This window comes from Hippoglossus hippoglossus, chromosome 17 (assembly GCF_009819705.1).
Source record: "Hippoglossus hippoglossus isolate fHipHip1 chromosome 17, fHipHip1.pri, whole genome shotgun sequence".
NCBI classification, from domain to species: domain Eukaryota; kingdom Metazoa; phylum Chordata; class Actinopteri; order Pleuronectiformes; family Pleuronectidae; genus Hippoglossus; species Hippoglossus hippoglossus.
In genome coordinates this window covers 6,670,634-6,695,076 of record NC_047167.1, presented here as the reverse complement: position 1 = coordinate 6,695,076, position 24,443 = coordinate 6,670,634, and the positions used below count along the sequence as shown (strand labels likewise).

At 41.2% G+C, this 24,443-nt stretch overlaps 1 protein-coding gene across 2 annotated transcripts; it reads right to left on the bottom strand.

Annotated features, from left to right (window-relative positions):
- Nucleotides 1–1,359: 1,359 nt before the first annotated feature.
- On the bottom strand, nt 1,360–24,304 carry col6a1 (collagen, type VI, alpha 1). Of its 2 annotated transcripts, none has more exons than XM_034614806.1 (35): nt 23,999–24,304; nt 23,154–23,283; nt 22,375–22,575; nt 22,119–22,278; nt 20,578–20,691; nt 20,473–20,493; nt 20,157–20,177; nt 20,017–20,061; nt 19,859–19,912; nt 19,683–19,727; nt 18,667–18,693; nt 18,537–18,563; nt 18,372–18,416; nt 18,208–18,261; nt 17,605–17,667; nt 17,455–17,517; nt 17,316–17,369; nt 17,195–17,230; nt 17,039–17,101; nt 16,727–16,789; nt 14,224–14,286; nt 13,587–13,649; nt 13,399–13,449; nt 13,280–13,315; nt 13,014–13,076; nt 8,090–8,155; nt 5,869–5,904; nt 5,481–5,517; nt 5,252–5,260; nt 5,011–5,144; nt 4,501–4,601; nt 3,820–4,006; nt 3,563–3,734; nt 3,416–3,445; nt 1,360–3,278 (listed from the first exon to the last, which is right to left on the bottom strand). In XM_034614806.1, the coding sequence occupies exons 1-35, from the start codon at nt 24,081–24,083 to the stop codon at nt 2,680–2,682; spliced, it is 3,018 nt and encodes a 1,005-aa protein (XP_034470697.1). In that variant the 5' UTR covers nt 24,084–24,304; the 3' UTR covers nt 1,360–2,679. The 2 variants fall into 2 exon arrangements, with proteins under 2 accessions (XP_034470697.1, XP_034470696.1); XM_034614805.1 differs by having other exon boundaries at nt 17,316–17,372; nt 17,458–17,517; nt 23,999–24,303.
- Nucleotides 24,305–24,443: the final 139 nt, after the last annotated feature.

Here is a 24,443-nt window from a genome sequence, read left to right as displayed (position 1 = left end):
TGTTTGGTTAAAGTAAAGTACAGATTTTCTTTATAGCCAGGGTCTAACTTTTAATAATATTTTATTTTATTTATCCCTTATTGATCCCATTGAGATACAATATGTCTTCTGCAAGGGAGCGCTAGTCAGGATGGGTAGAAAATTTGATAAAAAGGTTCAATGGTACAAATGGTGCAACTGATAAATCAGCCTAAAGCACGACAAACAGACAAAACAGTCTACTAAAAGTAAAAGTAGCACAGATATTGTGTAAAAATGAGCAATTGCAGAATATAAAATAATGTCAAGAGAGTGTAAGGATTCCAAGTTAAATATGACTTTACAGCTCAATCCAAGGTTGCGCTGCAAGAGGGGAAAAGGCAGATTTAGCCAGCTCTACTCGGGTGGCTGGGACCTCGAGATGAATTTCCTCTGATGATCTAATGTTAGAGGTGTTGGAGCAACATGTCAGCAAAGTAGATATTCCATGCAGTAATTTACCTTGTAAAGTTTTTGCAATTAAACAAAAAAAAGGGTTTTCTCTTTAAAGTCAGTGAAGACCATTAGGAAACATAAGTTACACATATAAGTTACAATGATGTGTATGACCTCACCAGTTACAAGCTACACGTACCATGATTAACTACATCTATTTTCTTTTAAAAAGAGATGACGCTACATATAAATTACATCACCATCATAATACTGAGAAAATAGATACTTGAGACTAATCTTTTAGCAGTAAAAGGAAAACAAAAACATTTTTTTTCAAGAGGCTATAAGTACGAACACCTAAAGCTAACTTGTCATCGAGCCAGATGCCAATGTTTTTATAAGAGATAACTCACTTAGATTAGCTCTAGTTTGTAGGTAAAAATCGTAAATTTTATATTTTTAGAGTTGAACATCAATTTTAATTTAACAAGAAACATTGGCAGTAACTGCAGTTTGATCATTTGCTTGCTTGGATCGGTGCCAGGACCTGTCTTAAGTGAGTTTCATTCTCAACGCTGATTGGCTTTCGCAAAATTGCATCACACAAATTTTTCGCTAGTGTTTGGGTATTTCAACTTGATTGTGTCTCTGTATTGACTTTGTATATAATCTCATCAAGAGAAGAACTTGCTTCGCGTTTGGTGTGTACCCGCCACAAGAGCATGAATGAGAAGCGTATGTCCCGGGTCAAAGTTCACCGAAGTTGAAGTCTAAGCAAAGCCACGCTGCGATTTGCCACAGGAAGCGATTCATAGAGTGAATCAAAGAAAGTAAATCAATGCTAAAGGGAAATCATTATGTACACATGAAAATGTGGCTTATAAAATGGAGATTTCAATGTGTTGATGCGTGTGAGTTTGGACAAAAGTGAGTCGAGACAGTTTAGTGTAGCAACCTTTATTGAAGGAGCTCTTACAACACTACTGAGGCTGTGTATCCTCAGGACAAATATCTTCTTTTACATCATGGGTAGAGGTTGATACACTGAGACTAATAGCACCACAGATAACAACAACAGTACAGCAGCCCTGGGCCACTAATGACAACATTTAAGGTCTAGAATTTACAGTTGAGAGGAACTAAATAGTGTGTGTGTGTTTGCGGGCGTGAGGGACTCGCAGCATCAGTCCCTTTATATTTGTTTTCCAGTCTCCAACTATGACAGATGTTTTCCTACCTTACTGATTAAGTACAAAGATGTGTGTGTACGTGTGTGTGTTTGACAGAGGCTGATGTGCTGCACAGACACTAAAGAACAGGTTTCTGTCATTCTGTCTTTTGAACCACTGACCCCTGCACAACTGTTTATAGAGCAATCGCCCGGGGCTACAAAAAACACCTCACCGCCAAACACCTATATGTCACACACGCAGACACACACTCGGACAGACTCACACATGTTGAATCCAGCTGTTGCATCCTAATCACTACCTGGTTGAAGTTCTGATGGATTTTTTGTTTGTGTCTGCCTGATGTTACATCCGGTTTCCCCAGTCGGTTTGGTCTCCTTTCAAGTGATGTCGGGTGTAGGTTATCACTGAGTCCTGTACATGTTATGACATTTCTAACTCATCTTTCCATAAGGTTCATGACAGCAAAACCGAAAATATAGCTGACATTTAGTTACAGCAGTCACTCACCAAAGGATTTGTATCTTGAATTTTTACGGTCACACCTGGTTGGTTCATTTGTGTTCTTAAGATGAAAAAGTGTGAGACTACACATCAGGCACCTCTTGAAAGAGTGGTAAGAGCTTAGAAAATAACTCCACATTAGACCCGAAACACAAGCCTTCAATTGGAAGGAGCTCCAGTCCTGGAGAGACCTCAGGACTGAAGTAATCCTTTATGGGACATTTTCACCCTGACCTTTACCTCCCAATAGTTCCCTTCAACTGTTTGTTGTCACGTCAACCTCTAAAACTCTAAAATCGTAGAATCACTTGGGTTATTGGATAATTATTTAAACATAGATGGTTGAATTGGTACACAGCCTGAGATGGTCTTCATTGGAGGCTCAACTCAGGGTAAAAAAGTCCCATGGAGATTTGATGGAGACATTTCCATTTGTCTGCCACACAATCATTTGTCTTTGTGACATTTTTTTAGTACTTGAACACAGTGTAAAGTAAATGAGTGAGACTGATTATTCGTAATGGGATTAAAAATCTAAAGCACGTTGGTCCTGTTGTTTGGGGCCCTGCATTTAGGGCATGGACACCCTGCGGGAGACGGTCTGGGCGAAGACACCGCGGAGCAGAGAGGGGTAATCTGGGACACGGATCATGTGGCGCTGGGCGTAGCTGATGTCGTCCTGCCGCCCCCCGCTCGCCAGTGTGCGCAAGTTGACTTCATTGACTTGGCTGCCAACAGCAATAACATATAGCTCCACCCCTGCGTCTGCCACCTTGCGGACATCCAGCTTAAGCCCGGTGATGTCCTGAGACCTGCCATCAGAGAACAGCACCAGCTTCTTGATGCCTCCCGATGCATCCCCACGGCCTCGTAAAGTCTTAACAGCAAAGTCCATGGCCTCTAAGACATTGGTGCCATCATTTTGGTAGGCGGCCTCTTCAACTTTATGAGACAGCAGGGTGAAATTGGTGGTCAGCCCCTGCTCCATGCGGGCACTTCGGCTATACTGGGCCACACCCACTCTGACAGTAGCACCCGCGTTTTTCTTTGCGGTCAGGAAACGATCGGCCAGGCGCCGGACAAAGGTCTTGCTTGTCTCAAAGTTCTTCTGGCCCACACTGGCTGAGCTGTCCATCATCACCAAAATATCAGCAGCTTGAGTAAAAGTGACTGCAATATACACACAAACAGACAACGATATATTAGTTTCTGCTGGTTAGTGACAGACAAGAGAGCTAACAAGATGCAACACAGCCAAATAGCATTAATACATTTTCAATTCACTTGTTAAAGAAAAAACGACTTACTGGGACATTTGTAGTCTGGGCATTTCTTATCTGGATGAGGGAACAACAGACAGTTTTAGTCAGTTTATTTTGGGCTGCTACAAACTATTCAGTTGATGCAAATTTCCGAGGATGTGCATTTGTGTGCAGGTATGTGTGTGTGTTAACCTTGACAGATTTTGGATGTAAGGTTCTGCAAGAAAGTGTCATCCAGGAGCTCAGCAAAGTTCTCCAGGACGAAGGAGAAGCCTGGTTTGGGGTCACTTTTACACACCACATCTCCGAGCTGCTCCTGGTTGGGCTGACGACCTGAGTAGTCCTTTACTCCTAAACCACCCACCTAGAGATGAGGAAGGAGGTTCTTAGGTCAATTCAAGGGCGAAGGATGTGGCACCGTTATCAGTAGTGTCTATCAAGTTACTCACCCGGATGTTATTACCACAGAGTACGTTAAGGGGAACCTTGTCCCTGGAAATATCGGAGCGTCCGTCAGTGAGGACGAGAACAACTCGGTTCTCTGTCCTCATCATTTGGATTGTGTTTTTCAGAGCATATTCAAGGGCCTCGCCTGTGTATGTGGCCTCGGCCAGCCACTTCAAGTCTCTCACCTTCCTGCGCACAGACAGAGAGACATTGGATGTCACAATAATCGATTTTTGGGCAAAAGTCATGACATTGAAAACAAGCACTCCAACATACACAATAAGCTTAATTACTGCCTTATCTAGAATGAAAGAGAAACTTATTGGGGAAAGAAATCAACCTTGGATGTAGTGCTAAGCTAAGCTATTTTGGTTAAGTTGTCACGTGTGATATCTGTTTCTGGTTTCTAAGATCTGGTATCAAGATGTCGGAGTGCTGTGTTCCGTCCTGTAATTGTGGATCTCAGATGGCGGGGTAGATTTAATCTGATTATGAGCATCATGTATTTCTAAAAATACTGTCTTTGGAATTTAGAGAGGATTTAACCTGAACTGAAACATTAACACCAAACTTGTGGCTATACTGACTCATTATGAATCACCATTATGCTAAACATTCAAAGAGCAAGCCACAGAAAAAGCATTGAGGCAGGCGGGATTGTGACCGCATGCAAGTGAACTCACTGTTTAAAATTGGTGAGGCTGTTGGAGATGCTGGTAACAGCTTCTTGAGCTTCTGATCCACTGTACTGGACTACGCTCACCCGGGACTCGTTGCCTACAAACTGGAAAGAAAAACAGTGCATGGTGACCATGTGTTTTGGTCTGTGCGTTATGTCCAAAACCACGTGTTTTCTTCTGTCAACATTTCTGCGTCCCCACCCATCCTGACTAATTATATCCAAACTGGAAGAAGTCACTGGAGAGACATTAAAGTAAGTTCCAAAACCAGAGACAATTTCTCTCATTCACACTTTCTATTTTGAGGGCTGTTCTCAAGGAGAGAAGTTCCTAACATCTCAGAAAAATAGTTTTCGCAACATCATTGGTATCAATTTGTGTAAATGACACATTGCACAGAGGTCAAACACGGGTTATCCTGCAGATGTCAGGCAAAGATATGGGATGAATATGAAATATAGCGTAGTCAAATGTCAAGAGCCAGAATAAATTCAGGGAAGGAATTTATTGTACCTTGACTTGCTGGTCTTTAATCAGTCTGTCTATGACTGTGATGATGAAGTCTTTGGCAAGAGCAAAGTTTGTGGAACCGATACTCTCTGAGCTGTCCACAATGAACGCCAGGTCCAGAGGTGCACACTTACACTCTAAAAGGAGAGAAATAAACAAATAAAATCACAAAGGATCGGATTAGCCATGGAGTAGACTCAATAATTGTGATAATGACTGTGTTGTAGATTGAGTTCAAACTTACCACAACAAGCTGCCAAGTGATTGGCAGAGGATGGGAAAAAAACACAAATCAAAGTTAATTGACTGTGCAAAAAAAAGAAGACATAACAAAAAGTAACCTACTTTACCCTCACATTCTTCTGGTTTCGATTACATGTTTGGCTAATCACACATCAAGAGGGCAAAGCGTTTAATGAAGACAGCATGTGGTTTTATTTCTTTGTTTGTCAAAGCGTGAGTGTCTAACTTACAGCAGAGCTTCATGATGATATCCAGAATTTCACATTCCTGCAGAGAGAGGTGGAGTACGTTGGACTATTGCAAAGCTCTGGTAGATCACATTACAAAACTTTCAAAGACAACACATAGCCCGGACCCAGACGGTTTCAAGCCGCTCCAAAAGAAAAAGAGATTATGACTAAGGTGATGTTTTACTTTGACGTCTGGTTGACGAGTGGCTATGGGCTTCACTTCCAGGAAATTGGATTCGATTGAACATACAGTATCAGTTTCAGGTTCTAAACTAGCGCAACCTAAAGGGGGAATTTATTCTGCGGTGCTTTGCCTGGTTCGGGTCTGTGGCTCAAATGAGGGCAGGGGTTCAGATTAAACAGACTGATTGAATTAATTTATACTCACATCAGTTCCTGGTGGTCCAGGAGGCCCAGAAGGTCCCTGAATGGAGAGAGAGAATGAATATGAGCAAAGGGAAACTGATTCATCTCCCTGATAGATGTGCATGTTTATCTTTTTGAGGAAATACTGGCCAAACAAAAGTTTATCTGGTCTGACTTCAGGGTGACAGACTCCTGGAGCCTTTTTATTTTAACTGGGAAGACATGGTGACTCTTTGGAAAACTATTCCTCTTTTGACTGCAAACCAGAATCCCTCAGTCACAAAACCCACATCCACACCCACACATTTTGTGTTAGCCGCTATCTTTCTGCAACAACATGTGGATCCTCCAAAAGTTCATTGCCACAGCATTTAAGTTTTCTTTTGCTCAGCTGCAGGAAAACCATCTGTTTTGGTTTAACAGACATTAAACTGAGTTTAAGAGCATTCTTTTCTGTGACTAAGACGCCAGTGTAGCTTGCATAAGAGAGAGGGAGAGAAAGAAAAGAAAGAAAGAGAGGGAGAAAAATAGAGGGACAGCCGTTAATTGTAGACTGAGAATCATATGAAGCAAAGTTTTCAAAAAAAAATATGCAGCACAGATCCAAGACAGAGGAACAGAAAGAAGAGGTGAGGAAAGGGAGGAGGGGGAGGAGGAGGAGGAGGAGGAGGAGGAGGAGGAGGAGGAGGAGAAAGAAAGTTCGGATGTTGAGTTTGAGCCTCAGAGAACAAGCCTTTATACACGGCGTTATATTTAGATCCTCTCTTTGTTCATTTTTTCACACGATCCAATACCAAAAGCTTCACTTGCCAATTAGTGAATTACACCATCTTTCCTTCTTACACTGAGCCAAACACAGGGATGCCATTTTGTTAGGTCTTGGCATGTGGTTTGTTGTTATGATGAGTGGTGATCTGAGCTCAGTTACTGGATCTCTATGGGATCTGAAGCAACCTCTGCCCACAAGTAGCGAAATATACAGTGCTCAAGGTTTTGCTTGCCCAATCTGTTAAGGCCTTCGCACATTAGACACGTTTTTTTCCTACGATTATCTTTCAAGTTATTAGTTTTTTCAAACCTGTATCCAGTCGTTACAATTTTTCACATCAGTGACGGTCTTTGGCTGAGTGATATTGCAGCTTTTATTTTTTCAGACCAAGGCCAAATTTTCAAAGGTTTCACTTCTGACGCGTACACATCTAACCAATCAGAATAAGCGTTGTTGACAAAATCACATTGTAGTATAATACAGAACAGTATAATAGAAAAACCTCCTCCTCAGTCTGGTGTAAAGTTTATTTGTCTTTTTATTCAACACATTTGTCTTTAGCCATTGCTCACTTTATTTTAGTCTTTAAAAGGAAATACTGTAGTCAACTTTAAGCTAGGTTCAAGCAACATGCACCTCAACTCCGGTTGAAGAGAATAAATTAACCAAATATGCACAGCTCAGACTCTTAAGAAACAAACGGGATCTGCCTCAAATTAAATATAAAAAAAACTATGATCTTGGTTCCAGCTGTTGCAGCAGTTCTCTCAGGAACATCCTGAAATATGGACTGAGGCTGATGTGGTACAGTTTATGCTTCTAAACCAACCTGTGAATGTCTTTATTGTGTAACCAGGTATTTCATCTTTTTTCTTGTTATTTAATAAAAGGAGCACCAGACCATCACCCCTTCATGTAGATTACATCTTTCTTTTTCCGAGATGCATTTCCTTTCTATCCTCTATTAAAAATAAATCGGGATAGATTTATATGCTAAATCTTGTCGCACTTTATGTGAATAGTCAGGCACATTGAAATTCTGCACCAAACTATTCACTATTTCGTGCTGTAAAATATGAGTTTGCCGATTTTCCTTTTACTCCTTATCATCAACAAATGCACCAAAAAGACCAAAGTCGACAATGAATTGATTTGCAGCCAAATAGACCTCTTTGTTTGTTCAAAATCTCTTAAAACACATTAGTGAGCCACAACAGCGTAGTAAGTATCATGTTGCCTCATTACCATGAACAAAAGGACGTTGTGGGTTATTCTATTTCATGTCCTGGTGCCGCAAATACTCATGAAGGCGGGCAGGGGTTTCTTTACATTCTTTTCATACAGAATGTGAGCTGCAGCACATTCGGTGTCTCAGCTTGCTTACATCTGGATACAAGCCCTTAACACACACACACACACACACACATACATACGCACGCACGCACGTACACACACACACACACGGTACTCTTACCGGATTGCCCTCAGGTCCTCTGTGACCTTTGGCCCCTTTGGATCCTGAAGGTCCTGGTTGGTTGTTCTGTTAAAAGAGAAAATGACATGGAGATTAAGAGAGGGGCCCACGCCTGTATACAATTTTCTTCTTAAATAAATGGATACACTTTTTGAAACTACAGGAGAAACAAATGTTTTAGTTATACATACGACAGAAATGCAGTATCCATGTTAAATTCATTTTCATGACAAGTTTACAGCTTTGTGTCCTGTGTGTATGTTTTATAGATTAAGAGGGTTCAAATGTTTGTAGGGGAGAGCCCAGCTGGGTGCACTTGTTTCTCTACTCATCTAAAAGATCATGCATGTAAGTTTATCGGCACAAACTACATCCAAGGGTCAACATTTTCAGTTACAATTCAACTTCAATAGGATCTGTTCAGTTGTTTGAAATAAATATGTGTCAGTACTTAGTGATAAATAAATATATATTGATAGATGCAGTGAAAATGAACGGAAAAAAGTCGATAATGCCTTTTCCTATATTTGGCCATCGTAACTTATTCCATAGAAGTAGAGCAAGGAAAGAAATTTTAAATAACAAACATTGGTGTTGTGTGTTTAAATATTTTGTTTTGCATTTATGCTGCAGTGTTTTGGGCAACATTTAAACTTTTGCAGCCATGGAATTTGGAATACTAGATAACAAATGACACAGAAGTCTAGTCTGGATGATAGATTAGAGAAAACTTATTAAAATATAAAAATCGACATAAAATTCGAGGAGGTTACCAAATAGCATCTACAGTTAGAAACTAATGGCCTTAATATGGAGCCTTGATGTACTCCCATTGGAAAGAATATAACATCGTGAATTACACAGAAGCAAGTATAAGATGGTCATCAGGCTTTCAAATGAGTTATAGGCGAGTGAGCTTGACAGAAGAATAAGAATAGAAGAATAACGAAGAAATAAAAAATATTATTTTTTTTCGGACAATTTTCATTTAGTTACTTTCCGAATTACTTTCCCAACAGGGATCTGTTTGGTCTTTTTTTTTTCAGCTCATCCAAGAAAAAACATTTGGAAAAGTCGTCTTTTCAACACTATGAAAACTTTTACTTTGGACTTTTATTCACACTTATTTATTTGTATTTTTACTTATAAAATGTCACTCAATATCCTGCTGTATTTCATCCCACTCAACACAAATACATAGCCATATATTGCATACATCATTTTAGAATGGGTATTGCCAACATGTAAAGCCATTCAGTGGAAAGACTCTAAACCCATTTCAAATCTTAATAGTTGCCAGATCTGACTCTTTCTGTTCAGCTATCTGCCACATCAGTGCAGCTGCAGGAACAGAGAGCAGCTAAAGCCCCTGCAGCTGCTTCTCTGTGACCTGCTGCTGATCACTGTGAGATTATGGCTCAGACGACACAAGTATGGAAAATGAAGCGCTTAACACTGTAAATCAATTTAGGACAATTATCTCATCGTTAAGGTCCTTGTTCCCACAGATACTGTGTCACACTTTTAACTAATGTGGGCAGTTTGGTTTGAGGTAGACTGTCGGCAGCTTTGGAGAATTTGTAAAAAAGTAATGCAAACGGACACATTCAGGACTTAGTTTTTAAATGCATGTATTCTCTTCATGTCAGAGGTCCCTTGCTAGTGTTAAAACGACACACATTTTCTCGTCTAGTGTCCATGTTGTTTAACTAGCAAAGGCCCAAAAGAGCACCCATGGGTGAGTTGATCACAATATATTGTTGGCAAATTGCTTTCTTAAGGCAGCAGAAACTGACAAAAAACCTGGTCTCGAGTCAGTGGCTCAGGAATGCACAGACAATGTAACTTTAAGGGTGTATTAACTAGATACTAACATGAGTCTACATACAATGTCAATTGCACAACGTACATTCTACGTACATTCTGCATGGTACACTCCACTGTGCACATTGAAAGTGTTTCTTCTGCAGAGAAACATTCTCTCTGACAATTTTCCATTAATAATAATAGCCACCTGGCTTTTAAAGGGAATGGGCGTTGGCACTCTGATTGGTTTATTGCATGTTACGCCCAAAAAACACCCATGATTGATTAAGAGACGTACAGAGAAGTACAACGTTCTCTGTACGTTGTGAGCCATGCTGTTAAACTAACAAAGGTGGATATGGACGTAAATGCATTTTCTCCATGCACTTTATACCATGTGCTAAGATCATTCAAATAGAGCCCAATGTCTTAAAATACTAATTAGAATTATTTGACCAACTTTAACCTAAAATTCTCTGCTCCAAGTTTATTCTGATTTGCTGTCTCCTAAAAACAATTTTACAGTCAGACAGAATGAGATGCAGTGAGGACACAAATCCTAAAAATAAATCTTTCACTGATATTTCAGTTGGAAGCCGACGAGCAGATCTACACTTCTGTTGCTCAACTACGTGGAGGATAGAATAGAGTGGGAGAGAGAGAGAGCGAAGGTAATGTCAGCCACACACACACGCACACGCATGCACACACACACAGAGTTACAAACACACACGTTTCCAATTACTGCACACTCAACATCAAACACTATGATGTAAAAAACATGCGTCATTTCATCCACGCACACACGCACCCACGCACACACACACACACACACACACACACACACACACACACACACACACACACACACACACACACACACACACACACAGACACACACACACACACACACATTGTATTCGCACATGTGATGACCTTGATGTCACGGCGTCTTATTTCACATCGCAGCCAAAGGTCAGTGTCGAACCTTGTAACTGTGCATATTATCATTTTTAAGTATGTTAGCTAACAAGTCAAACACCTTTATCTTCTCTGACACACAGATGTGTCCGCCCCCTGCCCCTCTAGCCGGAGAGAGACAGGACAGGTGTCAACACACATGTCTGCACAGTGTGACATTTTCAAACTATTTAAATTAGACATCCAGTTGTTCAAAAATCACAATGAGGCCAGTGACCTTATATTCTCTGAAAACGTTGTTAACCAGTTTAATGTCTCGTGAACTTGAGCCAAACTGATTCCACTGAACTGTCCAAAATAGTGAACGGCTCAGAGAGAAAACAGTGGAAACAAACAAGCGACTGTTCTGAGAGAAAAAAATATGACAAGAGACAAATGAGGGATACATGGAATGTAATGGATTCACTTTTTCCATAGAGATCCATTAAATATGGCTTTGTGTATTTTTGCTTAAGGCTTGGTTATGGACAATGAAACAGCAGCCGAAGAAAGATTAACAATGATATCATGTTTAAAGCAGAAGTTAAGAACATTTTCGGGCTATTTGCTTATTCAGTTTCTTGCCAAGCATTAGATATATATCTCTCCGTTAAATACGAGGCTATAGCTAGCAGCAGGTTAGCTTAGCATTGTACAAAAACTGGACACAACCTGACACAGGTAGACTGGCCCCCTCTAAAGTCTATCAAATTTAATCAGTGCAAAATTTTAAATATAAAAATGAAGAATTGCACTTTTATGGAGATGTATTTGACAAACTATGTCTGTAGTTCGGCCAATGTGACGGACTTAAAGAAGTTACTGCTGCTGTCAGCCAGGAGAATAGTCTGGCACCTACAGTAACTCACATAAAACTGCTGCTTGTCGTTAATACTCTTTTTCCAAGAATTCTTGAGACATAAATTAAATATGTTAGCTCTAAAGGTGTTAGTAGCCTGAGTATAATACCTGAAGGTAGAGGAAGCAAGTTCTCCTACCTACTATTTCAAATTTAGTGCTATGCTAAGCTAATTGGCTGCTTGCTATAGCCTAAAGTGGTATAAACCTTTTCATTACCTCTTGGCATTAAAGATTTTCACCATTTCACCATTAGTGATGCGTATGTCTAGAAAATGTAAACGTGGAATTCATTAGAGGACCAAATGTTGATTTTAAGTTTTAGTCCATTCTCCTGCCAAACCACTTCCCAAATACTACCCAAAGTTTGCAGACTGATTAAGGCTTGGCGTTGATTATTTATATTTCAGTAAAAGAACCAGTCTTTGAAAAAGTCACAAACAAGTGGCTCTTACAAGTTTAAAATCAAGAAGATTTTTTGAGGCTTCCAAAACAGTTTCTTCAAAAATGATGCAACACTTTATGGCAGCAACACATCTGTAGAATCAGCTCAGGTTCAGGTTTCAGTCATGAAACCCAAATAATTTTAACATAAACACGACCAAGTTGAACCGGGGGTTAAAGTATTAAAGTTGGCACGCTGCACGGTCACAGTACTGTCGCCCCACACACACGCACACACACACACACACACACACACACACACACACACACACACACACACACACACACACACACACACACACACTCATGGACACATTAAAAGAGAGATTAATGCAGTTCCTTCATCGTCTGTACTCATTTCCTGGTATCCTTGACAACGACATATACACAGCTGCATCACATCACAGCCCTCTTCCCAAGTAACACACACACACATACACACACACACACACACACACACACACACACACACACACACACACACACACACACGCACGCACGCACGCACACACGCACACACGCACGCACACACAAGATGTGTTCAGATCTACTCAAGAAAGCATTTCCAGCTGCAGAACAGAAGGAGAGTGTGAGATCACGGATAAAAAAAAAAAAGAGCAGTAAAGTATGAGGGTCTAACACCGAAAAACAAAATGAAAGACAGAGATCAAAAGACGAAACATATGATTATATTTTACTTCAAGTAAAAGGCCATTAAAAAAAATGAAAAATATGTAAATGTGCAAATAAAACGAGACATGTGATTCACATCCTGTCTGCACTGTCTGCCAAGAAAGGATTGAGGAAAACATCAAATGAGATCAAGAGCGAGGAGCAACTCAAAATGGAGACTCACATCGGGGCCTGGGTCTCCGGGCTCTCCGTCATCTCCTTTGGGTCCAGGAGTTCCTTTGCCACCCTGAAGGTCACACAGAAAAGGTTAGGGGTCATGAGGGAATATGAGATTGATTTTAATTAACTTATAGCAAGAAAACTTATATTCAGTCCTGATGTTACCCTTAAGTACCAGTACTAAACAGGCCCATACACAGTATCTGACCTCTACTTATAGTTCATTAACAGCCTGATTCCTAAGTTTAAGGAAATTTAAAGATGACCTACCGTCTCACCAGCGTCTCCGCGAGGCCCAGGATAACCCTAAAAGAGACACATTTTCAACATGTAAAATCGTAAATGTATCATACATGACCTACAGACCATTAACAACTACCACCACACACCTGGAAACCATGACAACCTGCAGTGCCATTTCCTGGGACACCATCTTCTCCCTGAAACAAAGAAAGAGAGACACTTAGAGATCCATTCGCACAAACACACATATGCAAACCTCATGACAGGGCTTATGATGGATGACACACATCTGTCTCTCTTCTCCTCAGTTCCCCTCTCTGTCTCCCACACTCACCCTCTCCCCCAGCTGGCCTCTGTCTCCCGGAGCTCCTTTGATTCCTCTCGGTCCTTTGGGTCCCTTGAAGACAAAAGGAAAGATAAGATTAGAAACATATGACATTTTACATGACATGTAGCGTGTACACACACTGTGTGTGTCTGTGTCGTGTGTGGGAATAAAAACTCTAAACTGAATTCTACATGTTGCAAACTGACTTTTAACTACTTACGCAATACTACATTGCATAAGCACTTTAAATATGTTGTAGTAATGATTGCTTATTCTTTTATTATACATGGATAATGATGATAATGGGTTTTTGACTGTGACTCATGCACAAAACGTTACTTTTATATGCACAATGGAGCTAAATCTGTGGGTTACAGGTTACATTGCTTTGTAGTTTTAAGTCTCCTAAAGGCCATAGTTTTATAAATATTCATGACAGAATAAGCACCAATCACTTTTTCTTTTTTTTTAAATGTATCAGGTTTAAGAAAATGGTATTTAATATAGTGGTCTTATTCATGAAAAGTTTAATAATCCAACACTGAACTGCTTCATCAGGACAGTTTGATTGACAGTGACCAGACAAGCCACCAATCATTAACTTCTGATTTCTGATAATCTGTGTGTGTGCTGTTGGACTCACCTCAGGTCCAGGGGAGCCTTCATCTCCTCTGTAGCCAGGAGATCCGGTCCTGCCAGGCTCACCCTGCAAAACAGTGATGACGTTAATTAAAGTTTCTTCATTGACTGAATCCTCCTCTGTCAATGTGATGGCTAAGATTTGATGATCTGAAGTGATTCACAATGTGTTAAAGGGGACATAGCATGCAAATTCCACTATGTTAGTGCTTCTACACGTTAATGTGGGTATCTGGCATGTCTACCAACCCAAAAACTCTGGGAAAAATACACTTGCGCGTTTTGTTATGGTTCCTCTAAGTCAGAAACGTCATGCTTGAGTGACTCGAATGAGCTTCCTGTGTATTGTGTCGTAACAAGGCACTGGAAGTCTCCCTACATGGCCTTGGCCCACCCCCCACCTCATCCCCCCCCCCCCCACCTCATCCCCCCCCCCCCCCCCCCCCCCCCCCCACACTTGTTACGCCGGGTTTACACCGGATGCAGCGCAGCGCCGTTCTCCAGCGCGCAGCCGCCTGGCTGTTCACACGGGACGAGCATTTCTCCGCGCTGGTCAGCCCCATAGACTGTATATATAAGGTCAGCCCGCGATTCTGCTTTCTCCGCTTGTTGTTGTACCCGTTGAATGTCGGGGTTCGGGGGTAAATGATGGTCTTCATAGCCCCCCCCCACCCCTCTCTTTCTCTCTCTGTCTGTCTGCTTGTGTGCTTGTAGTGGATGGGCAGAGGGGGACATTTAATTATGTGATTGGGAAAATTAAAACTCCAGGACAACAGAAGGGGAATACAAAGTATGGGATGCATATTTGATAATTTATATCATATAAAATATGTAATTTATATCGTTTAAAATCATGGGGGGAGAGGGGGGAGGGGGGAGCTGGCTCATTAGCATTTAAAGGAACAGGCACTCAAAACAGGTCACTCTGTGGAGGGCTGTTTTAGACAGGGTAAAAAGGGTGCTGTTTGAAATGATCCTTGTGGTATTTTGACCAAAGTATGTTACAGACATTTCATTAAGACCCCAAGGAACCATATCAACTTGTGGTGAAATGGGCATACAATGTCCCCTTTAAAGTAATTATTTGTAAGTATTTATAGCAATCTTCCAGCTAAAATGTCAAATGCTGATTCAGTAAGAAAACATAAAAAAAAGATCAGAGTATGTCAATGTGTAACAATGTCCACAAAGTACTGCGACTAGCATAATTGTACTTATCAGCGGCTGCTTAGAGTATTTTATCTCACACAGTTTGTGAAAGATAAATGCAAAACCCCAACATTTTAGAATAATGACTTCATAGGTTGGCTCTATTGTAGTGATGTTGCCTCGCTCAAAACAAAGAGTGGACACAGAAGGTTTAACTGTTAGATGTGGAAGTAATCTCTTTTAAACATCCAATTGTGTCTGATTTACACAATATATCTTGTGAATTTGACCTATGATCTGAAGTGAAAGAAAACAAAAAGCTGTTTTTTTTTATATAGAATTGCTGCCAAGTCCTGACAACAGCTGGACCCAGCTGCTACATGCAGCAGCTCAGTCCGACGGTCACTCTTTGCACACTGCTGAAACGGAACAAATCTCATGAATGTATTGATGGCTATGGGCAAAGTAAAGGAGCTCTCGTGAGAACTGTTTTTCTGTTTTGTCTGAGGGTTAATGTTTCTTTGTTTCCTGTTTTTGAGCACAACCAAGCTTAATCACAGCCGGACCTGTCTATGTCCTGGATGGACCGAGCTGAGCCTGGCACAGCAAAAAAGAAAGAGTTAACGTTTGCAAAAGTTTCAAAGATACTTTGAAAAATTGCAAGCAAATTGCAATTAAGTGCTATTTTTTAATGTTAGTAAAAGTATGACAGCAAACGATGTGCAGTTTATAAGTGCATGTGAGGATACAGTTTTTCCTGAGTGTATGAGGTCGGCCCAACAAGTCACTTATTCCATGTTTTCTGTACTATTCAGTTCTGATGAGGAACGGAGGCCCAGTCGAAAGCACAAAAGAGCCATTGAAACCACTGACATCATGGAGGTTACCACAACTAACGCTTGTAACGTATTATTATTATTACAGTGCCCGGAGCCTTATTAAGAAAAACCCTACTGAGGCTTTGGCTGCAGCGAACGGAGAGAATAACTGAGTCAGAGGGGAAAGAGTGAGTGTCGATGTTCCCAGGAGAGGTAAAAAAAAATGAGAATGAGAGAGGAGAGGGGAGCTGGAGCATTTGGGAGTGGGCGGCATTCTGGGGCACGGGCCAGGTTCGCCTCTGCTCACTGTGCTACCCCTCAAAATGAAGTATGGATGCAGTGTGCACGTTACCTCTCCGACTGGAAAAAAGGATGCTGCCAGAGAGAAAAGTGGGTGGTTCGTTTTTATGGCTGTGCCGCCTCTTGAAACTCAGGCCAGCGACCAAACACAGCCCGTAGCTCCTGTTTGTACCTATTTCAATTTCTGTGTGTTATATTTCAATTTGTGTGTGTGTGTGTGTGTGTGTGTGTGTGTCTTACAGGGTCTCCGTTGGGGCCAGTTGAGCCCTCCCTTCCCTGCTCTCCACGGGGTCCTGGCTCCCCCTGGAAAGAAGAACACTAAAGGTTTCAGGCGACATAAAGTCCAACAACAGACAGAGCAGCGCACACAGAGCTAAGTAAGAGCAGAGAGTAAGAACAATCATATGGGTCCCATTAAGAACAGTGTGGTTGCAGTCTAGTCAGTACGAGTGCCAAACTGCATTTCCCATGAATTTCGAAGGAAGGGATACAGAAATTAGAAAGACCACAGACTCTTCATCCCTCCTCATCATCATCCGTATCATCACTTACCACTTCTCCTCTAGTCCCTCTGTTTCCACGGGAACCTTGCTCCCCCTTCTCTCCAACTTGTCCCTACAAGACATTTTAAAGATGTAAATGTATACTTTGGCAGCTCTCACACACAAACAAACTAATTTAAAGTCAATATTAATCCATTTCACTTACTCTCTCGCCGCGTGATCCATCCGTTCCAGTCGCGCCCTGAAACACACAAGATATTAGATGGGTCATGAAAGGTCACAAGGTTGATATTTTCTTAATGTTGTCAAGTAGAATTATTACTTACATCATCCCCACGCTCTCCTTTGTCCCCATCAGCTCCGCGAGGGCCCGGGCCACCCTGTCACAATACAGATAGAAAACTGGAGTCATATCTCTTCTCTGCTGCCTGTCATTTTCCTCTGTTTGTCTTTGCACTGATTTACCGTAAGTCCCAGAGGTCCATAGTTTCCAGACCTTCCTGGTTCGCCGTCTTTTCCACCATCTCCCTGAAAAAAGCACAAAAGGTCTGATCACAGAGCACAAAAGGCAGAATCTAACAATCACTGACAGTGCAAGGATTTCCTAAATCTTACTTTTGCTCCTTTCAGTCCGTACGGACCGGGGTCTCCCTTTGGTCCTGGCTCTCCTTGCAGACCCTGCAAACATAAAACACAGAGACCAGCTGAAGCCCAACACTCCATCTCAGAGGTCGCTGCGCATGTATGCTCATGTACGCGAGTGTGTTTGTTTACAGTGTGACTATATGGCTTCATTTAAACAACCTGACAGCAGAGAATGTAAACGCAGTGGTGATTAAAGAGCCAGTGCCTCAGTCTGTCTGCCTCACCGACAGCAACGTTCCTAAACACGCAACTTTGGCCAATGGCTTATGTGTAAACAATGAAGACGAGCCCGAGGCAGATACAGAAGTGACTCGTCTGAGTGTGTTGAAGTGTTCAAGAGAGAAATCAGGACACAAAAATAGAATATGAGTTTGTGTTTGTTTCCTAACACCTGCAGCTCTGAATTACTGTATATTTGCAGTCCTTAAACCTGATGTCAATGTGTGTAAACATCTAATGACTGGTTTCCATCTGGAGTTATACTGTTGACACTGTGTGAGTGTCACTCCTGTCGCAGCCAAAATGCAAGACCATAACAGTGGGATTATCCTCCGTTTGAGATACATGACTCACGTCTGATCCGGGAGATCCTTTACAGCCGGCAAGACCAGGGAAACCAGCTTCACCCTGAGGACGAAAGTCACAGAAACATGGAAGATAATGAAACTCATTAACTTTATCAAAGAAAGACTGATAGCAAGAGCTGCACTGATCAGATGTTGGGGTTTGTAACTCACCTTGCGTCCATCCACTCCATCATTTCCCCTGTGACCTTTGTCTCCCTGAGAAGAAAAATCAAAAACAGAAGCAGAATGAATGAGGATAAAAGTGATGGAAGAAGAAATTAACCATTAATTTGAAAGAGTATCCATCTGAGGATCCGCCGATCAGGAAGAGCTCACCTTGTAGCCTTTGTTTCCTCTATCACCCTGCAACAAACACAGACCACATTAGAGAGTCATGAATCATACAGGACCCAACATTTACTGAATCTTTTTTAAGAGTAAATATTTGAGTTTGATGTGTTCGTACCTTCCCTCCTATGGAACCGCGGTCTCCCTGGTAACAGAAATACACACATTATTACCATCATCAGAATAAACAGCATGGTGGTGACTGATAAGGTGAGTACAGTCTGACAAAGAGTCAGTGATCATCATGAGATAAACAACATCAAATAAGCAGAAATACATTCAGAGTGACCAGACCTTGGAGACATAAATCAATTTGACTCTTAAATGTCTGGCTAATAAATATGTGAAGCTAAAAAAAACTTTTTTCAAATTTGTGGCACAGTGGAGGATGGAGACATGGGCAGCTGCACAGAACTGAATCTTGCCGGGATGGCGGCAAATGCTGACATTCACACAATTGGTTTTCTATCGCTCATTGACACCCTTGTGGGTCAATAGACCTTTTTGAAGTGGGCACTCTAGTTTCAGTTTGTGACCTAGGGGAGATAGGGAGGGAGTGTGGGTAAGGTTCATTCTTTCCACTGAAAACCTGAGGTAGGGGGAACCAGGGGAATCTCGCGCATTTTGTTCAGTGCAACACCTACAATCATTCACACTAAAAAATCCTGCCATATTAGCCAATCCTGCCAAAATTGGCTAATAATAAAAATATGTAGTTACATTGACACGTTGTTGCATCTTTTCTGGGTTGTGGGGGTTGGGTAATTAGCAATATACGATCATTTGGGAAAATTCTTCATACTTCATATTATGATCAATGTGAAACACCTGTCAGTATACATTTGCATGTCTATAAGATAGGATGCATGACACACAGGTATGTTACATCAAAGACACTGTTCCCCTGCAGGTTAAGTGCCGACCATGTCAGTCCATTCATCTGGCTGGATAATTCAGTGCGGTATCTCCATTAAATCCCACTGTGACATGATGTAATGATGTTGTATCATCTGTTACTCGCAGCTTCATGATAGATGCAACTGCTAAATCTCATTAGCATACAATGATTCATTCATGATTCTATCCTTTCAGATATGTACCCCATGTTGTGTTAGTGGTAGAAGTGCACACTACCTTCTCTCCATTGTAACCGGGAGGACCAGAATCTCCGAAGTTACCCTGTAACACAACAGAAGAGTTCATCATTATCGGGAGGTTGTGCTCCATGATAAATCCGAGCAGATATGGTGATTGATGTGTATTTCTTCGTGTTTGTGTTGTGTATGAGGCTGATTGTGGAAATTGCCTACCTCCGCGCCAATATCTCCTTTCTCTCCTGGCATTCCTGGTCTACCTGTTTCTCCCTTTTGAGAAAATAAAGGAAACAAGAGTTCATTAGTTCAGTTTTCAACGGAATGCACTGACTGTTGAGTTTCTGACATCAAATACATTCAAATGATAATCACACCTTTCCGCCAGTCGGTCCATCTGGTCCTTTAACCCCTCCTTTAGCCTGCATACAAAACAGAACAGACACAACCATTGACCCGATTTCTGATTGCTCCAAGTATGGTTTGAATTTGCATAGATGTACTAGGGCATACTTACATTGCAGTCAAAAGAGCAACACTAGAAAAAAAATAGAAAAGAAAGATTATTAACGCAGAAAATTGTCTTTATCTTCAAATCAAAGAAGGAAACATGATACGATCCTGTTTTCTGAGCTGGTCTCAAAATGAAAGACTTAAATAATAACAGACAGTGGAGTCTTCTGAACTTAACAGCAGAAAGTACAACTGTCAGATGACAGTAGGGATACTTTTTTATGTTCACACAATTACTGTGGACATTCTACTTTATATTCAACAGTAGTAAGCCAACAGACATGAAAATATTTCCTTAGAAACATGTGAAAATCACATACCACATCCTCTGTCTTGTTTGTCTGAAAAGAAGGAAAGAAAACAAAGGTTAATTTAAAATAAAAATAAAATAATTCTGTCCACAAGAGAGAAGAGAATATACATACGATCATATCGATGATGGTTCGAATGGTTTCCATCTTGGTGGATCTGGAGTCGTCTGCAGCGGTGAAGTTCTGTCTGTACTGGTGGTCTGTGGCGATGATTGACAGCCTGGTTTCCTGGTGACACACAAAACATACTATCAGCTACTGGCCTGAAAGTAGCACCTACACCAACACGCTTATGTTTTTTTCCGATTGTTAAAACTGATCTCTAAAAGCTTTATTCTGCGACAGTGTTCTTTGTAGGATCTCACTTAGCTTCAGCCAATGTTGTCACTAGTCCTTTTTGTATTAGATATAACGGACTATCTACAGTTAGACTTCCACGTAGAACATCAAGAACAGTGATGGTTTAGTTGCTCTCTGAGCATCAGACAAAAATGTAGATCACCTCCTTTTTTCCCCTCAGTTCAGACAGTGTCACATAAACAACAATCATTAAGTGTGTTCAAATATTGTATTATTTTCAATGACTGTAACAATACTTTGATCTTTAAATAAAGTTTTATTTTGGAAAGTGAAGGTTTTTCACTTAATTTTTACCTCCCCTCACTTCACATCACACTACACTGCACTTGACTTTACTCAATTAATTTAATGTGACTTCACTACACTTTGCATAACTGCACTTCACTTTACTCAATATATTTAATGCCGCCTTACTTCACTTCACATAACTGCAATTGAGTTGACTTACTTCATTTAATGTCAACTCACTTCAAAGTACACTTTACAGAACCGCACTTCAATTTACTTTATTTATTTATCGCCTCACTGCACTTCACTACACATGGCTGTACTTCAGTGAACTGTAATTCGCAGGGCAGTTTGACATTTGGTTTTAAATTTAAGATTAGATATAGTTCAAGGTTAAAGGGTAATTCCTCTGCAAAAATACTTAGTTAGTTGAAATGCCTTTGTGTTTCTGAAATTTGAAATTTATTTTTACACATGACTTTGTACAACATCTTTTACATTCAGGTAAAATGTGTCCACTGTCCAGCCACTCTGGACAATGTACACAAGTAGACAACAGATAATGTAATATGTATATACAAATCTTAAAAGCTTCTAATAACTTCATATGTCAACTTTGATGGCAAAATTAAATAATAATAACCTCATCTGAACATCTGAAGGTTTTATTTATGAAGAGTTAATTTCCCCATACAGCAAAGCAACTTCATCCATACTGTGTAGGTTATGGTTTGGTCGCATTTGATTGCGACTAGAAAAGTCAATCAACTGTCATTAAATTCTGATTTCTGATTCATGCATGAAAGTATATGACATCACCATACCCTTGTCAAAAGAAAAACCAAGACAGAACTCTGTCTGCAAAATAATCAAAACTTTTATGACTTTGGCAATAAGTTCATGTAGGAACCAATTACTCATATTCAGAAAGTGATTGAGAAAAGTAGGTTTCCTTATCATTTAATATTTATAGGATTTGTGCATGTAGTTGGGCTGGTTAATCTGAGGTTAGGGGCCGAGGGTATGTGGGTCCTCATGAGGGTAGAATCAAAGGTGTGAGTTTTTACCTCCTGGTCAGGTGAGACGGCGACAGCGAACACTTTGACTCCATGTTGCTTGGCTTCATTAGCCGCCTCCTGCACGCCTCCACACGGCTCTTTGTACCCAGTGATGGGATGACCATCAGTCACCACCACGATGTACTTGTTATCGTGGTAGTGGGAGCCACTGAATGCAGGTACACACACAAACACACACTTGACAATGATATCAGTGCTCTCATCATTTAATCTGCCAAAATGTACCAGTTTGTGTTATTATTACTCAACGAGCAGCTCAGCAAGGCCTCTCTTGATGGCACAGTCGGTGTATGTGCCCTTGCCGATGTAGTTGATGGTGTCGATGTCATCCTTCAAGTCCTGACGATGCGTGGCCATTTCACTCAGCTCTCGTACGATGATGACTTCGTCACTGTAGTGCAGCGCTCCTGAGTTCCAAGTCAGGACGCGGTCACATCGGTGGCGCCTGGACACATAGAAGTATTAAGTACAGTCAACACATTAACACAACATCACTATGCTACATGGCATCGTCTGAGGTACTTGTAGTTGTAATATGAGAGGCGAATACTACTAAATACACTTTCACTCCAGTACAATTATCTGACAGTTGCAGTTACTAAATACTTTGTAAATTAAGGTTTTATAGCAGCTGTGATGTGTTGCTGCACAGGGAGTACCTTTAACCTCGGTACATTAGTATTTCGCTGATGATATTTGTAATTTTTATTAACTTTACGCCAGGCTGAAAAATACTGTTTAAATGTCGTAGTCAGCATCAGTGATGGGTTTGGTCAGTGATGTGCAGTATTGCACCTGTGTCCCAGTGTCCCAGAATGCACCTGGACATTAGGAATGGAGGTGTTATCATTTGACTAATTGATTGAATAATTGCGGACTCTGCAATGGAGTAGCTTTGGGTTGGGTTTATGCAATTAACTTTAATGGTTAAGGTTACTGTCGTTATGCCAAAAAGGATTTTCACATGGAGAAGAGTAAAAACATGTGTGTGTGTGTGTGTGTGTGTGTGTATTTATGTCTTACATTTCCTTGAGTTGATCTATGAAGTCCTTGGTGAAAGTCTTGATCTGGTTGATATAATAGTTGGGAGGTTTCTGTCTGAGGGCGACACTCTCAGACGTGTCCAACACGAAGTAAAGATCCACCGGACAGTCTGCTCACAGAGGAAACAAACAAAGATGGCTGTCAATAAATTTCATGAATCAATTTAAATCTGTTCTCTCTTCAAGAACCAGTGAATCCAAAATGGGTGCACATCCATCTCCCCATCAACTCAAGTGACGTCAGCATGGGTGTCACTGCTGCAGTATTGGAGGCCTACAGCACCCTACAGTCACAGTGGGTGTCATAGGTTCGCTCTACCTGATCCATCCTCACACATGTAGGTTTATGACAATTGCAGGACTGTACACTGTTAGTTTGCTTATACACTTGAACTATAACAGCACCTTGGTGGGGATGCATAACTGCCATTTCATAACCTGCTTTGATTCTTCTCCACATAAATCATTTTGGCATCCACACCGTTGTATCTTCTTCTGCATCACACCCAGAGACTATTCTACACTACTCAGGTCCATAAAGAAAACCACAGGACAGACCCAGGGCCTGCTCAGGGTGGGCTAAGCTACTGTCATCATCACATCTTACTTTCTCCTATTGCTGCGTCTCTGCTGCTGATTTGCAGGAAAAACCTTCACAACTATGCAGCCCAAAGACAACGAACATCTGGATGCGCTCTTGCAGCAAACATCACTACAGTATATTCAAGCACAGACAGATCCCCTTACAGGCAAACAAATGCCATGAACACCGCATATTAGAAATAAAAACATTTAAAAGGTACAATAGGGGTGAAGCAAACTTACCCGCAAACTTGTTTCTTTGGTTATTCGTTTGCGCTCCAGCCAGGAGGACGCACAGCAGCGCAAGGAGCCCCCTGAGAGTCTCCATGATCAAACTGCGATTAAAACTGAGAACTCAACGATACACAGCAGAACCACCCAGTTCCCCCCAGACAACACGAACACACCGGACCCCCCTAAAGTCCGCTACTTCTTAAAAAAAAACCAAATCGACGAAAACTTTTTGTTGATTCCAGCTTCTCCGCCGCAGTTTCTCCGAGGCGAGACCCAGAGCGCGTAGAGGAGGACCAGAGCGCGCGGTGCTGAGGGAGGGAGGGAGGAGGAGGAGGAGGAGGAGGAGGAAGAAGAAGAAGAGCTCACGCGCTTTCTCTGGGATGGTGAGTAGGGAATACTACACGAGAGCGCGCACGGACCTAGCGTTTACACAAAATCCAAGATATGTTTGCTT